General features: G+C 73.2%; 1 protein-coding gene across 1 annotated transcript; it reads left to right on the forward strand.

Moving 5' to 3' along the window:
- Positions 1 to 732: 732 nt before the first annotated feature.
- On the forward strand, positions 733 to 13,764 carry NFIX (nuclear factor I X). The gene is given in 11 exon segments (XM_080361402.1): positions 733 to 1,032; positions 5,740 to 6,271; positions 9,449 to 9,511; positions 9,589 to 9,663; positions 9,776 to 9,896; positions 9,968 to 10,098; positions 10,307 to 10,426; positions 10,705 to 10,871; positions 12,687 to 12,713; positions 12,715 to 12,779; positions 13,682 to 13,764. Coding segments are annotated over 10 exon segments (1,311 nt in total). The 5' UTR covers positions 733 to 1,005; the 3' UTR covers positions 12,763 to 12,779; positions 13,682 to 13,764.
- Positions 13,765 to 14,538: the final 774 nt, after the last annotated feature.

Raw genomic sequence — 14,538 nt, forward strand, 5'->3', positions numbered from 1 at the left:
CCCCGTGTCCCCCCGTTCCCCCCCCCCCATCACGCGTCCACACCCCCGCTCGGCTCCAGCTGCGGCAGCGGCACATCTGGCACAGGGACTCAACTGTCACTGTTGTCGCATCTGCCACCGGTGTCGCATCTGCCACCGGTGTCGCATCTGTCACCGGTGGCCCCCGAGCAGCCGGTGGGGAAGGGGACACGCGGGGGCTGACGGGGACTCGGCCGCCTGGGTCCCCTCGGGCCGCGGGGACCCCCCCGCGGTGCCGGCAGCGGAGGGGTGACGGTGACGGTGACGGTGACGGTGACGGTGACAGCGGCCGTGCCAGCGCTGGCACCGCGCGGTGACAGATGGCGCAGGGACGCGGCCGCAGCCAGAGTGACAGATGAGGCTGCGCTGTCACTGTCACCCGTGGGGACCCACAGCGGCCCCCGGGACCCCCGCCGGGGGCGCAGGTGGGACGGGGGGGGCCAGTGTCCCCTGTGTCGCCCCATGTTCCCCACGTTCCCCCTGTCCCCAGTGTCTCCCCGTGTCCCCCCACGTCCCCAGTGCCCCCCGCCATGTCCCCCAATGTCTCCCCGTGTCCGTCCCGACGTGGGCGTGTCCGCAGGCGCGGGGGGCGTGACCGGTGCACAGGAGGGCGTGGCCTCGCCGAGAGTGGGCGTAGCCTGGCGACCGCGAATGGGCGTGGCCGGGTGTGGGCGTGGCGCGCGGCAGAGGGGGCGGCTCCGGGGGCGGGGCCTATCCGGGGGGGCGGGGCCGGCGCGGCCCTTCCCGCGGCAAAAGTGCGTCGCGCGCCAACTTCGCGCAAACTTTCCCCGCGCGCGCCCGAACCGGCACCCCCGGAACCGGGACCCCCCAAACCGGGACCCCCGGACACCCCCGGACACCCCCGGCCCCGCAGCGGGACGCCCGGCAGCCCCGGCCCCCCGGAGCGGGACCCCGGAACCCCCGAACCCCCGACCCGGGACCCCCGGCGCCGCCCCCGCCATGTCCCGGCGCCGCTGACCCGCCGCCATGTACTCCCCGTACTGCCTGACCCAGGTACGGGGGCGCCGGGGCCGGGGGGGCGAACTCGGAGCGGGGGTGCGGGGTGGGGGGGGGGAGCGCGACCCGTTCCCGCTGCGGGGCCGGGGGGGGCGGGCGGGGGCTCCGGTTCTGGCCGGTGCGGGGGGAGCGGGCGGGGGGGCTGCGGGTCCCCGTTCGTTCTTTGGGGTCCCCGTTTGTCGCCCGGGGGTTCCCGGCCCCCCCGGGTGCCCCCCCCGCCGGCCCCCCTGCTCCCCGCCCCCCGGTGCCCTTTCCTCCCGCTTTTCAGGGCGGTTTTGGCGGCCGGCGGCGCCCGGGCGAGCGGCCAAAGGCGCCTCTGGAGCCCCCGCCCCGCACACGCGTGTGCGCGCGCCAGGACCCGCCACGGACACGCGTGTGCGCTCCCCCCGCCATGGACACACGTGTCCCCGTGTCCGCACACGTGTGCTCAGCCCCGGCCTCGTGTGCACACGCGTGTGCGACGGCGCGATGGTGCCGCGCGCCCCGCGGCTGCTCCCCCGGGGCCGGATGGTTTGTGCCGGTGCCACCGTCCCCCCCGGCTGGTGCAGCAGCCACGAGACCTATAGCAGGACCTATAGCGGGACCTATAGCGGTTCGTTCAGCCGTTGCTATAGTGGTTCCTATAGCAGGATCTATAGATCTATAGCGGTTCCTATAGCAGGATCTATAGGTGTATAGCGGCACGTGCAGCAGCAGCTCCTGCCCCCTGCAGGCTCGGGCCGGCCCTCGGTGGCCGCTGGTGCGCCCGTCCTGTCCCCTATGGCCGCTGTCCCCTATGGCCGCTGTCCCCTATGGCCCGAGTCCCAGCTGCTCATGGGGCTGGTCCTTCGTGTCCCTCGTGTGTCCCTCATGTGTCCCTCGTGTGTCCCTCGTGTGTCCCTCGTGTGTCCCCGCGTCCCTCGGGTGCGACGCGCGCGTCCCGGTGCAGAACATGACCCGCGTGTGCGGGGCCGCGGGGGCCGCGGGGGTCGGCGGGGCCGCACACGCGTGTGCCAGCGCCGTGCACACGTGGCAGCCGCTCCCGCGTGTGCGCGACACGTGTGCCCCCAGCCCCCCCGCGCAGGTGCGCGACACGCGTGTTCCGCGTGCGAGGGCCCCGTGCGACACGCGTGGGGCTCCGGCGGCTGATGCAATCGGGGCGGGGGCGGCGCCGACCCCCCCACGTGCAAACCGTGTAAAACGTGCGGACGAGGCCGGGGGTGCGTGTGCTCGAGCGGCCGCCCCCCCGCCCCCCCGCGCCATCAATAATGGAGCAGCCCGGGCTGGGCCGGGGGGGCCCTGAATTATTGATGTGCCACAAAAAGCTTTCTTGGCGGCGGCTGCGGCGCGGGGACCCCGGCCCGGCTGGCGCGAGGCCACGGGGGGGGCGGCCCGGACGCCTGGGTCCTCCACGTGGCCGCGAGAGGGGGCGGGAGGTTCCTCCGCACACCCGGACACCTGGGTCCATCCCCCCCCCCCGCCCCCACCCCCCCGCACAGGACACCTGGGTCCCTCCCGAACTCCTGGGTCCCTTGCCAGGACCATCCGGCACGTTCTCTCCGAGGCCACCCGGACGCCTGGGTCCTCCCCCCGGACGCCTGGGTCCCCCCCCCCCCGGAACGCCTGGGTCCCGGCCTGCTGCTGGGGTCCCTCGTGGGGGTCCCCGCCGCCCCCTCCCCCACCCCCCTCCCCCCCCCCGCCCGGGAGGGTCTTGGCAGCGGCGCTGGGGCCGCCGGGGGGATTTTTGGCGGCAATTCCGGCTCTTTGGGCTGTTTTCTCTGGCGACGCCGCGGGCCGGGGGGAGCGGGCGGGGGCGGGGCGGGGGGGCGGGGGGGGGCTGCTCGTGCGGGTTTTTTTCGCTGCCTTTTTTCCCTCTTTTCTGTGTTTTCTGGGCCTTTCCTGGCGCTCGCGCCGCCCCCCCGCGCTGGCGCTTTGCCGGGCGCTCGCAGCTGCGGACGCGGCGACGTGGCTTCGCCGCCACTGCGGCTCAATGCGGGGCCGGCGCAGCCAATGGCAGCGCGGCTGGACCCCGCCCTGGCGCGGACCCCGGCGTCCGGGGGGGACCCCGGCGTCCGGGAGGGGACCCCGGCGTCCGGGCAGGCACCGGCTGTGGAGCCTCTAGATCCTTCCATGACTCCCCTGTGAAGGGGCGGGGAGGGGACCCAGGCGTTCGGGAGGGGACCCAGGCGTTCGGGCGGACCCCGGCATCCGGGCGGCGCAGGCCTGACCTGGCGGCTCTTTGTCTTCGCCGACGCCACGAGGGGACCCAGGCGTTCGGGCCGCTGACCCCCCCACTCACCAGCCTGACCTGGCCCAGTGCCCTCCCCGAGGTGCGGAGGGGACCCAGGCGTTCGGGCCACCGACCCCCCACCCACCAGCCTGACCTGGCCCAGTGCCCTCCCCGAGGTGCGGAGGGGACCCAGGCGTCCGGGAGGGGACCCAGGCGTCCGGGAGCCCTCCCCGTGCCGCAGCGAGTGCTGCTGGGCCCAGACACCTGGGTCCACCCGGACGCCTGGGTCCCCTGCAGCCAGCGGGGAGGGGGCCGGGAGCGACGCCCGCGCGGCCCCGCTGCGGGTTTGGGGTGAAACCCGCGCGTTTTGGGGCCGGACGGCGCGTGGGCAGCGTCGCGCAGAGCCCCCCCCCCCCCCCCCCCGGGCCCCGCCGCTCCAGCGCCGAATTTTGGGCTTTTCCTCGCACAGAGGGAATTAATTACGGCGGGGGGGGGGGTGTTGGCTGCGAGCGCCGGGGTTGGGGCGGAACCGCGGGCTCGGCCGCCCCGCGCGGGGCCGCCGCGGGGCCGGGGAAAGCGGCCAATCCCGGGGCCGCCCCCCGGGGCCCCCGCCGGGGCCCTCGCGTGAGCGTCCTCGCGCGACCCCCTCGCGCGACTCCCTCGCGCGGCGCCGCGCACGAGGGTCCGCGCGGGTGGGCACGAGGCGCCGGGGGCGCGGGCCCCGGGAGGGGGGGGCACGGGGCTCTGCCCCCTCGGGCTCGCGCTCCCCCGGTGCCCCCCCCCACCCCGCCGTGTCCCGGCCCCGAACTCCGCCGCCCCCCCCCGGCCCCGCCCCCCCCCGGCCCGGCCAATGGGGCGGCCGCTCCCCCCGCGCGCTGCGCTCCCATTGGCCGCCGCCGCGCCGGTCCCGGTGCCAAAAGGGGCCGCGGCGGCTCCGCGCGCTCCGGCGGCGGCTCCGGGACCCCCGGGCAGCGGCTCCCGCGCTGCCCCCGCCGGGCCCGCCCCGCGCCGCCCGCGCCCCCCGCGCCCCGACCGGCCCCGCGACCCCCGTGTCGCCCCCGGTGCCGCCCGCCTGGAGCCGCCCACGGCCGGGATGAGCCGCCGCGATGGTACGAGCGGGGACGGGACGGGACCGGGATCCGGCGGCACCGGCGGCACCGGCGAGCGGGGACCGGTGGGGACCGGTGGGGACGGGAGGGGGCGGCGGGAGCCGGGACCGGCGGGGACGCGATCGGTGGCACCGGCGACTGATGGGGACGCGATCGGTGGCGCCTGGAACCGGTGGGGACGCGACCGGCGGGGCCGGGGAGCGATGGGGACGCGATCGGTGGCACCGGGACCGGCGCTGGGGACGTGCCCGGGGCAGCCGAGACCCGACGGCAGCGGGAGCGTCCCCGGGCGCCGGGGGATGGAGGCGGCTGCGGGGGCACTGGGGACACCGCGCGGGTCCCCCCGTCCCATCGCCGTCCCCGCGGGGCCCGATCCTGTCCCCGTGCAGGACGGGGTGTCCCCGGGGACCCCGCGCTGGGTGCGGCCGCGGCCGGGGCTGCTCTGCTGCATCCGGGGTGCTCCCCGGTTCTGGGGGTGCTTTGGTGGGTCTGGGGGTGCTCCCCGTTTCCGGGAGTGCTCCTCGTTTCTGGGGTGCTCCAGTTCCCATGCAGTGTGGGCATCACCCAGATTTGGGTCCCCCCAGTGCAGCATTTGGGGGTCTCCAGTTCTCCTGGTGCAGATTTGGGGTCCCCATGGGAGCTCCTGGTGCAGATTTGGGGTCCCCATGTGTTCAGGATTTTGGGGTCCCCCCAACTCTGGTCTCATTCTAGGATGAGTCCCCCCATTCATGGGGTGCTGGATCCGGGGGTCCTGTCCTGTACCCCCAACCCTGCTCTGCCATTGCTCCCAGGATGAGTCCCGCCTGCTCATCGAGGCGCTGGGTTGGGGTCCCATGGGTGCAGGATTTGGGGGTTCACCCTGTTCTCATTCCAGGATGAGTTCCACCCATTCATTGAGGTGCTGGGTTCAGGGTGTCTGGGGCTGCACCCCTAACCCTGTTCTCCCCCGTTGCAGGATGAGTTCCACCCGTTCATCGAGGCGCTGGGTTGGGGTCCCATGGGTGCAGGATTTGGGGGTTCACCCCGCTCTGTTGTTCCAGGATGAGTTCCGCCCGTTCATCGAGGCGCTGGGTTGGGGTGCCGTGGGTGCAGGATTTGGGGTTCACCCCGTTGTCCCCCGTTGCAGGATGAGTTCCGCCCGTTCATCGAGGCGCTGGGTTGGGGTGCCGTGGGTGCAGGATTTGGGGTTCACCCCGTTGTCCCCCGTTGCAGGATGAGTTCCGCCCGTTCATCGAGGCGCTGGGTTGGGGTGCCGTGGGTGCAGGGTTTTGGGGTTCACCCCGTTGTCCCCCGTTGCAGGATGAGTTCCGCCCGTTCATCGAGGCGCTGGGTTGGGGTGCCGTGGGTGCAGGGTTTTGGGGTTCACCCCGTTGTCCCCCGTTGCAGGATGAGTTCCACCCGTTCATCGAGGCGCTGCTCCCGCACGTCCGCGCCTTCTCCTACACCTGGTTCAACCTGCAGGCCCGCAAGCGCAAGTACTTCAAGAAGCACGAGAAGCGCATGTCCAAGGAGGAGGAACGCGCCGTCAAGGACGAGCTGCTGGGCGAGAAGCCCGAGGTGAAGCAGAAATGGGCCTCGCGCCTCCTGGCCAAGCTGCGCAAGGACATCCGGCCCGAGTGCCGCGAGGACTTCGTGCTGTCGGTCACCGGCAAGAAGGCGCCGTGCTGCGTGCTGTCCAACCCCGACCAGAAGGGCAAGATCCGGCGCATCGACTGCCTGCGCCAGGCCGACAAGGTGTGGCGCCTGGACCTGGTCATGGTGATCCTGTTCAAGGGGGTCCCGCTGGAGAGCACGGACGGCGAGCGCCTGGCCAAGGCGCCGCACTGCGCCAGCCCCGGGCTGTGCGTGCAGCCGCACCACATCGGCGTGGCCGTCAAGGAGCTCGACCTCTACCTGGCCTATTTCGTGCACGTGCACGGTGAGCGGGGCGGGGGTGGCGCAAAGCGGTGCCGGCGGGCGAAGCGCGGGGTGCGCGGCAGCTGCGGCACGCGGAGGTGACCCCGGGAACGGTGCAGATGTGCCCCAGGAACGGTGCAGATGTGCCCCGGCAGTGGTGCCCCAGGAACGGTGCAGATGTGCCCCGGGAACGGTGCAGATGTGCCCCAGGAACGGTGCAGATGTGCCCCGGGAGTGGTGCCCCGGGAACGGTGCAGATGTGCCCCAGGAACGGTGCAGATGTGCGCCGGGAGTGGTGTGCCAGGAACGGTGCAGATGTGCCCCGGGAACGGTGCAGATGTGCCCCAGGAACGGTGCAGATGTGCGCCAGGAGTGGTGCAGATGTGCGCCGGGAGTGGTGCACTGGGAATGGCGCACCGGGATGTGCACAGGGAATGGTGCATCTGAATGTGCATCAGGATGTGCGCCGGGAATGGTGCACCAAGAATGGTGCACCAGGATGTGCACCAGGAGCTGTGTGCACTGGGAGCTGTGCTGTGCACCAGGATGAGCAGTGGGATGTGCACCAGGATGTGCACCGGGATGTGCACCAGGAGCTGTGTGCACTGGGAGCTGTGCTGTGCACCAGGATGAGCAGCGGGATGCGCACGGGGAGCTGTGTGCAGGGCGCTGGAGCTGTGCACCGGGAGCTGTGCACCGTGAATCGTGCACCGGGGGCTGTGCATTGTGCTCAGACGTGCATCAGGAGCTGGGCAGCAAGCTGTGCCGCGCACCGGGAGCTGTGCACCGGGCTGTGCCGTGGGCTTTGCTGCGCACTGAGAGCCGTGAGTGCACCGTGCTCTGCTGTGCACCAGGAGCCGTGCCCCGCGCATTGTGCCCCGTGCATTGTGCCCCATGCACCATGCGTTGTGCCCCGTGCATTGTGCCCCGTGCATTGTGCACCATGCACCGTGCGTTGTGCTCCGTGCATTGTGCCCCGTGCATTGTGCCCCATGCACCGTGCGTTGTGCCCCGTGCGTTGTGCCCCGTGCATTGTGCACCATGCCCTGTGCATTGTGCCGCGCATTGTGCCCCGTGCATTGTGCACCATGCACCGTGCATTGTGCCGTGCATCATGCCGCGCATTGTGCACCATGCACCATGCATTGTGCCGTGCATCATGCCACGCATTGTGCACCATGCCCTGTGCATCGTGCCCCGTGCATTGTGCCGCGCGCATTGTGCCCCTTGCATCATGCATTGTGCCCCGCGCATTGTGCCGCGCGCTGTGCATCGTGCCGCGCACCGTTTGTGCCGCGCACCGTTTGTGCCGCGGGCTCCCGCCGGGCGCTCCTGCCAGGACACGCGTGTGCGCCGCGCACCCGCCCCTTGTGCCCCACGCGCGCGTGCGGGGGGGACGTGTCATTTTGGGGCCGGAACGGGGGGGTTTGTTTCGCTTTCCCGGCGCTCGGCGTTGGCTCCCGGACACCTGGGTCCTCGCCGAGGTGCCCGGACGCCTGGGTCCCTCGCACTGGGGCGGGGGGGCGGTTTGGGGGATTTTCCTGCCCTGCGGCCCCACGTCCATGGGGGCCCCGCCCCCCCCCGTTTGGCACAAGCCCCCGCCCCTCCCCCCGCCCTTGGCTGCGGTTTTGGGGGCGCGGTGCCAACCCCCCCTCCCCCGCTAAGATGGCGCCTGTTGGCACCGGGACCGCGCTGCGGCAGCGGGACGGGGACGGACGGGCCCCGGCGTCCCCCGGTGTCACCGCGTCCCCCGGTGTCCCCTGCTGCCCCCCCGTGCTGGTGAAGCCATAGGGCTCCATAGGGCTGTGCTGGTCTATAGGGCTCCATGGGGCTGTGTAGGGTTCTGCGTGGCTCTATAGGTCTCTATGGGACTGTGTTGCTCTATAGGGCTGTATAGGGCTCTGTAGGGTTGTGCAGGGTTTTCTGTGAATCTGTAGGGCTCTGTGGGGTTCTGTGTGGCTCTATGGGGCTCTATAGGGTTCTGCTGGTCTGTAGGTCTCTGTAGGGCTATGTAGAGCTGTATAGGGCTCTGTGTGGCTCTATGGGGCCCTATAGGGTTCTGTCAGTCTGTAGGGCTCTATAGGGCTCTGCAGGGCTGCGTGGGGCTCTGCAGGGCCCTATAGGATCCATCCGGCTCTGCCGGAGCCGCTGGGGCTCCGGGTGGGTCTATAGGGGCCATGTGTGGGTCACAGGATCCATAGGGCCCGGGGGGACACGCGGTCGCTGCTGGCACCGCCCGGATGCCTGGGTCCCTCCCGAACGCCTGGGTCCGGGTGCCGCAGGTGCGGGGGGAGGGGCCCCGCGAGGCGGGGGTGCAGCTGCCCAACAGCACCTGAACCCCCCGCCGGGGACACGAGGGGGACACGGGGGGACACGGGGGGGACACGGGGGGGACAGGACACCGGGACCCGCTGTGTACAGCTCGGGGGGAAACTGAGGCCCGGGGGGGCGGGGCTGCAGGACGGGGGTCCCGGGGCCCCCCGGGGTGTCCTCCCCTCTCCAGGAGCCCTGGGAGGACCCAGGCGGGCGGGGGGGAGGGGCGGCAGCACGCGCCCGCCACGCGACACCTCCCCCACCCCCCCGGCAGAGGTCGCGACCCTGCACGCGCCTGCTGACCCCTCACCCCCCGCCCCTCCCCCCCTCGCACGCCTGGGTCCCGGGACGGGGTGGGAGGGGAACCTGGGGGACGACAGGACCCCCAGACATGGGGGAGTTGGGGGGACCCAGGTGTCCGGGGTGGATGAGGGACACGCTCGCGGGGGGGGGGCCACCGTGGGGTGGGGGGGGCTGGGGGGAACCCAGGCGTCCGGGCCCCCCCGGCGGCGCAGACAATGGCGGCTTTGTTGGCGCAGCGGCTGGCGGGGGCCCAGCGCATTCCTGGCCCCTGGCCCGGCCCCGCGGCCCCCCCGCCCGGACGCCTGGGTCCCCCTGGGCGGCGGGGGGGGGGCTGCCCGGACGCCTGGGTCCCGCATGGGGCGCCCAGACACTGGGGTCCCCCCCGGGCCGCGGGTGCCACCGAGGTCCCCAAGGACGTTCACCCCGAACGACCCCGCGGGAACAAGGGGCCCTTCAGCGTGGGGACCCAGGCGTCCGGGGCCGCCCCTCCTCCCCGGGGTGCGACGGGGACCCAGGCGTCCGGGGTGACCCAGGCGTCCGGGGGGGACCCAGGCGTCCGGACCTGACCCCGTGTCCCCCACAGACTCTGGACAATCCGACAGCTCAAACCCCCAGGGCGACGCCGACATCAAACCACTGCCCAACGGTGAGTCCCGGGGTCCCCCCGGTGTCCCCCCGGTGTCCCCCCGGTGTCCCCCATGTCCCCGTGTCCCCCGTCCCCAGGGCACCTGACCTTCCAGGACTGTTTCGTGACATCGGGCGTCTGGAACGTGACGGAGCTGGTGAGGGTGTCCCAGAGTAAGTGTGGCCGGGGGGGACACGGCGTGGGACGTGGGGGATGCTGAGGACGGGGGGCCCGGGGGGGTCCCGCGCGGGTCCCCACGTCCCCGTTTTGTCCCCGTGTCCCCAGCCCCGGTGGCCACGGCCTCGGGCCCAAACTTCTCGCTGGCCGATCTGGAGACCCCGGGCGGCTTCTACAACATCAGCCCCGTGGCGCTGGGACGGCGGCCGCTGGGACCCCCCCCGACCGGGTACGGACCCCCGAAGCCCCGGCCCCGCTCCCTGGGGGACGCGCCCCTCAGTGACCCCCCTGTCCCCACAGCGGCCCCAAGCGCCCCAAGGCCCTGGACGAGGGCGACATGGAGGGACCCGGGGACGACGTTTTCTACCCCGCGCCGGGACGGTCCCCGGCCCCCGGGAGCAGCCAGGGCTGGGGGGGCGACGGGGACACCGGTGGGTGATGGGGGCACGGGGGGGGGACACCGGGGGGTGATGCGGGGTCAGGGGCTCGGCGGGTGACGGGGGGGGTTGGGGGTGATGGGAGGAAGTGCCCGGGGGGGCTGGGGGGCCGGGGCTCCCCGGGGGGCTGGGGGAGGTGCCGGGGGCTCTGGGCTCCCGGGGGGCTGGGGTGCAGCCGCCCCCCTGACCCCCGGCCCCCCAGGCCCCGCGCTGAAGAAGTCGGGGAAGCTGGATTTCTGCAGCGCGCTGGGGGGTCACGGGGCCGCCCCCCGCGTGGCCTTCGGACACCACCCGCTGCCCGTGCTGGCCGGAGTGCGCCCCGGTGAGACCCCCGGGCCCCCCCGGGACCCCCCAGGCACCCCGGGACCCCCCTGGGGCCCCCCGGCTCCCCCTTGGCACCCTGAGACCCCCTGGGCAACCCGAGGCGCCTCCTGAACTCCTGGGTCCCCTCCCGATCTCCTGGGTCCCCTCCCCTCTGGTCACGCGGGTCCCCCCCTGAACTCTTGGGTCCCCCCGCACTCCTGTGTTCCCCCGGGTCCCCCGCACGCCCGGGTCCCCCGGACGCCTGGGTCCCGGCCCCGGCGCTCAGGCTCGCTGCAGGCAGCCCGCGGGCCTCGGCCTCGGCGCTGCACTTCCCGTCCGGGTCCCTCCTGCCCCAGTCCAGCCCCTACTTCGCCCACCCCACCATCCGCTACCACCACGGCCAGGACTCGCTCAAGGACTTTGTGCAGTTCGTCTGCGCCGACGGCGCCGCGCAGGGGACGCAGGTGGGACCCGCGACCGCGACCGGGGCCGCGGGGCCGCGGGGACGGGGGACGGGACGGGGGACGGGGTTGCTGCAGGGACGTGGGGCGCAGGGGGCGTGGTGACACGGGACGTGCCGACGTGGGGACACGGGGGACGCTGCCCGGCCCCCCCGGGGCCCTGACCCCACGCCCGGGGCACTGGGGCCAGTTTGGGTCTCACTGGCCCCAGTTTGGGTCTCACTCGGCCACTGGCCCCAGTTTGGTGCCCGGTCTCCGCGGGCACGCGCGCCCTGGGGGCGGGGCCTGTATGTAAATGAGGCGCAGGAGGCGGAGCTTGTGCGCAGCTGATCCCTGGGGGTGGGGCCTGTATGTAAATGAGGCCGGAGGGGCGGGGCCTGGCAGGGCAGGTCCACGGGGTGTGCCCGATGCACGTGCGAACCCGGGGGGCGGAGCCTGTATGCAAATGAGCCCCGGGGCCACGCCCCCGCGCCAGCGCCCCCTGGCGGGTCCCTGCTGCCCCCGGTCACGTGTTCTCTTGCAGCCGAGCGGGGGGCAGGGCCGCGCTGGGGGGGCTGCGGGGACCCCCCCCCTGGCCCGGCCGCTGCCCCTCCCCCCGCCGGACCCCAAAGCCCCCGGCGGCCCCCGGGGACCCCCGGCCGTGCCCCGTAAGTGCCGCCCAGTGCTCCCAGTGCTCCCACTGCACCCCCTGCACCCGCAGCCGGGACCTGGGGCAGGGGGAGCAGAAACGGGGTGCAGGGGATCGAGGGGCGCAGTGATGGGGCGCAGTGATGGGGTGCAGGGGGTGCAGGGGTTCGAGGGGCGCAGTGATGGGGCGCAGTGATGGGGTGCAGGGGGTGCAGGGGTTCGAGGGGCGCAGTGATGGGGCGCAGTGATGGGGCGCAGTGATGGGGTGCAGGGGGTGCAGGGGTTCGAGGGGCGCAGTGATGGGGCACAGTGATGGGGCGCAGTGATGGGGTGCAGGGGTTCAAGGGGCGCAGTAAGGGGGTGCAGGGGTGCAGTGATGGGGTGCAGTGATGGGGTGCAGGCAGTTTGTGGGGTGCTGGGTGCTCGGAGTGTTCAGGGCTGCAGTAAAGGGGTGCAAGTGGGGTTTAGGGCTGCACTGAGTGCACCAGTGGGGTTCAGGGGGCTTGGGGTGCAGCATTGGGGTGCAGGGGGTTTATGGGGTGCAGCGGGTGCAGTGTGGGGGTGCATGAGGTTTACAGGGTGCAGGCTGGGGGTTCAGGGGGTGCAGCAGTGGGGTTCAGGGGTGCAGTAACGGGGTTCAGGGGTCGGGGTTCAGGGGTCGGGGTTCAGGGGGTTCAGGGGTCGGGGTTCAGGGGTCGGGGTTCAGGGGGTGCAGCAGGGGGTGCAGCTGCCCCGATGCCCCGGGGTGCCCGGGCAGCCGCGCAGCAGGAAGCTGGTGACACGGGTGGCACCGCGGTGAGCGGGGGGACGGGGGTGACACGGGGGGTGACACGGGGGGTGACACGGGGGTGACACGAGGGGTGACACGAGGGGTGACACGAGTGACAGGGCCCGGCCCGGCTGCCCGTGCGTCATCCCCCATCGCCATCGCCGTCCCCGCCCCCGGCACGTCCGTCCCGGCACGTCCCGGCGCCTCATCCACCACATTCCCCGGTTATTTTTCCTTTTTTCCATTTTTTTAATCCCATTTTCGGTGGTGGGGGGCGGTCGGGGCACAGGATGCCTGGGTCCCCTGTGGGGCCGGGGGGGCCCAGGGCGCCCAAGTGGGGGAGCGCGGGGGGTCCCGGCGCTGCACACGTGTCACGCGTGTCCGTGTGTCACACGCTGACCCTGCTGACCCCCCTCCCCCAGCACTCGCAGCGCCAGGCCCCGCCCCTCCCCCCCCCCCGCCTTGTCGGCCTCGGACCCCGCGACGGCGACTTTCTGACCCTCCCCCCGCAGCAGGTACGGCCGGACGCCTGGGTCCCCCCGAACTCCTGGGTCCCCTCCTGCACTCCTGGGTCCCACCCGGATGCCCGAGTCCCCTGCCGGGGCACGCCTGGGTCCTCACCTGCCCCTCCCTCCCATCCTGGGCTAATTAGGCGGTTAATGAGCAGCCCCAGGCCCCACCCCCGATGCCCAACGCGGGGGACCGGACCCCCCTCCCCTCCCCCCTCTGGTTGCTGGAGCAACGAGATGTGACATCACCACGAGCGGCAGGGACAATGGGGGGCGGGGCCCCGTCCCAGTGTGCCCATGGCAACCGCGCCCCCCCCCCCCTTGGCACCGCTCTGGGCCGGGGGTCGCGGCCCCCAGCGGGGCGCCCCATTGGCCCGCAGCGCCGTGGCACGACGCCCGATTGGCTGCCTGCCCTGTGTTGCTAGCCTCGGATTGGCTGGCACGGGAGCAGCCGCGGCGCAGGCATGGAGCCAATGGGCTATGGGGGGGGGGGGGTGCAGGGCTGACGGCCAATGGGGGCCTCGGCGGGCCAGCCAGGCGGCGCCTGATTGGCTGGCACGGGCGCGCCTTGGCAGGCTGCGGGTGCTGCGGCAGCGGGCGCGTCCCCATTGGCCGGGCCGCGGTGGTGCGGTGGCCGGGCAGCCAATGGCGTGGCAGAGCCGCGCCCCGGTTCGGCACGCGGCGGGGGCGGGGCTCCCGGACGCCTGGGTCCCCCCGCCGGGGCTGCCACGTGCTGAGCATTGAGGCCCTGGCGCCACGGGGATGCCTGGGTCTCCCCGAACTCCTGGGTCCCCCCGAACTCCTGGGTCCCCTGCGGCACTCCCGGCCCTGGGCCCCTGAGGTGCGGGGGGTTTGGGGGTCTGGGGGGGCAGTGTCGCTGCCGCCCTGACCCCCCCTTCTCCCCCCAGTCCTGGTTCCTCTGACGCCCCCGAACGAGGAGAAACCGCCGGAAAAAGGAGAAAAAAGACAAAAAAAAACCCCAGCCCACCCCAAACCCGCAGCCCCCCCGGCCCCCTCCCCCACCGTCCAACCCCGGGGGGGCCCCGACCCCCCCCCGCCCCCCCCTGTGACGTGGATGAGGCTCCGGCCTCTCTGATGTGCCCCCCCCACCCCCCGCACCCCCGCTCGGGGGGACCCAGGCGTCCGGGGGAACACGTGTGTGAACCCCGCTCCCCGTGCCCCCGCACACGCGTGTGACCCCCCCCTCCCCCGCACACGTGACCCCGCACACGCGTGTGACCCCCCCGCACACGTGACCCCACACACGCGTGTTCTCACCAGCACCCCCCGCACACGCGTGACCCCCTGACCCCCCCGCCCCCCCCGGGGGTCCCGTTGCTGCAGGACAGCGAGCGGGGGGGGCGGGGGGACCCGGGACCCCCCACCCGCCCCCCCCGCTTCGGGCCCCCCACCCCCCCCGCTCGTTTTTTTAATTAAGTGCAATTACCCCCGGGCGAGGCCCCACCCCCCCCCTTTTGGGGTAAAACTCCCACATTTTGGGGTCCAACCCCACTCGGGGTCAAACCCCCCCCCCGGGGTCAAACCCCCTCCCCCGGGTTTGGGGTCAAACCCCCCCGGTTTGGGTCAGACCCCCCCCACATGGGGCCCGTCCCCCCTTTGGGGTCAAACCCCATTCTGGGGTCACAGCCCTTGTGTCCCCCCCCGGATCAATCCCCCTTTGGGGTCAAACCCCCCATTTTGGGGTCAACCCCCCCCTTTTCGGGTCTCCCCCCCTCCAAGTGCTTTTTTGGGGAACCCCCGGTGT

This window comes from Nesoenas mayeri, assembly GCF_963082525.1.
Source record: "Nesoenas mayeri genome assembly, chromosome: 31".
In the NCBI taxonomy this organism is placed as follows: Eukaryota; Metazoa; Chordata; class Aves; order Columbiformes; family Columbidae; genus Nesoenas; species Nesoenas mayeri.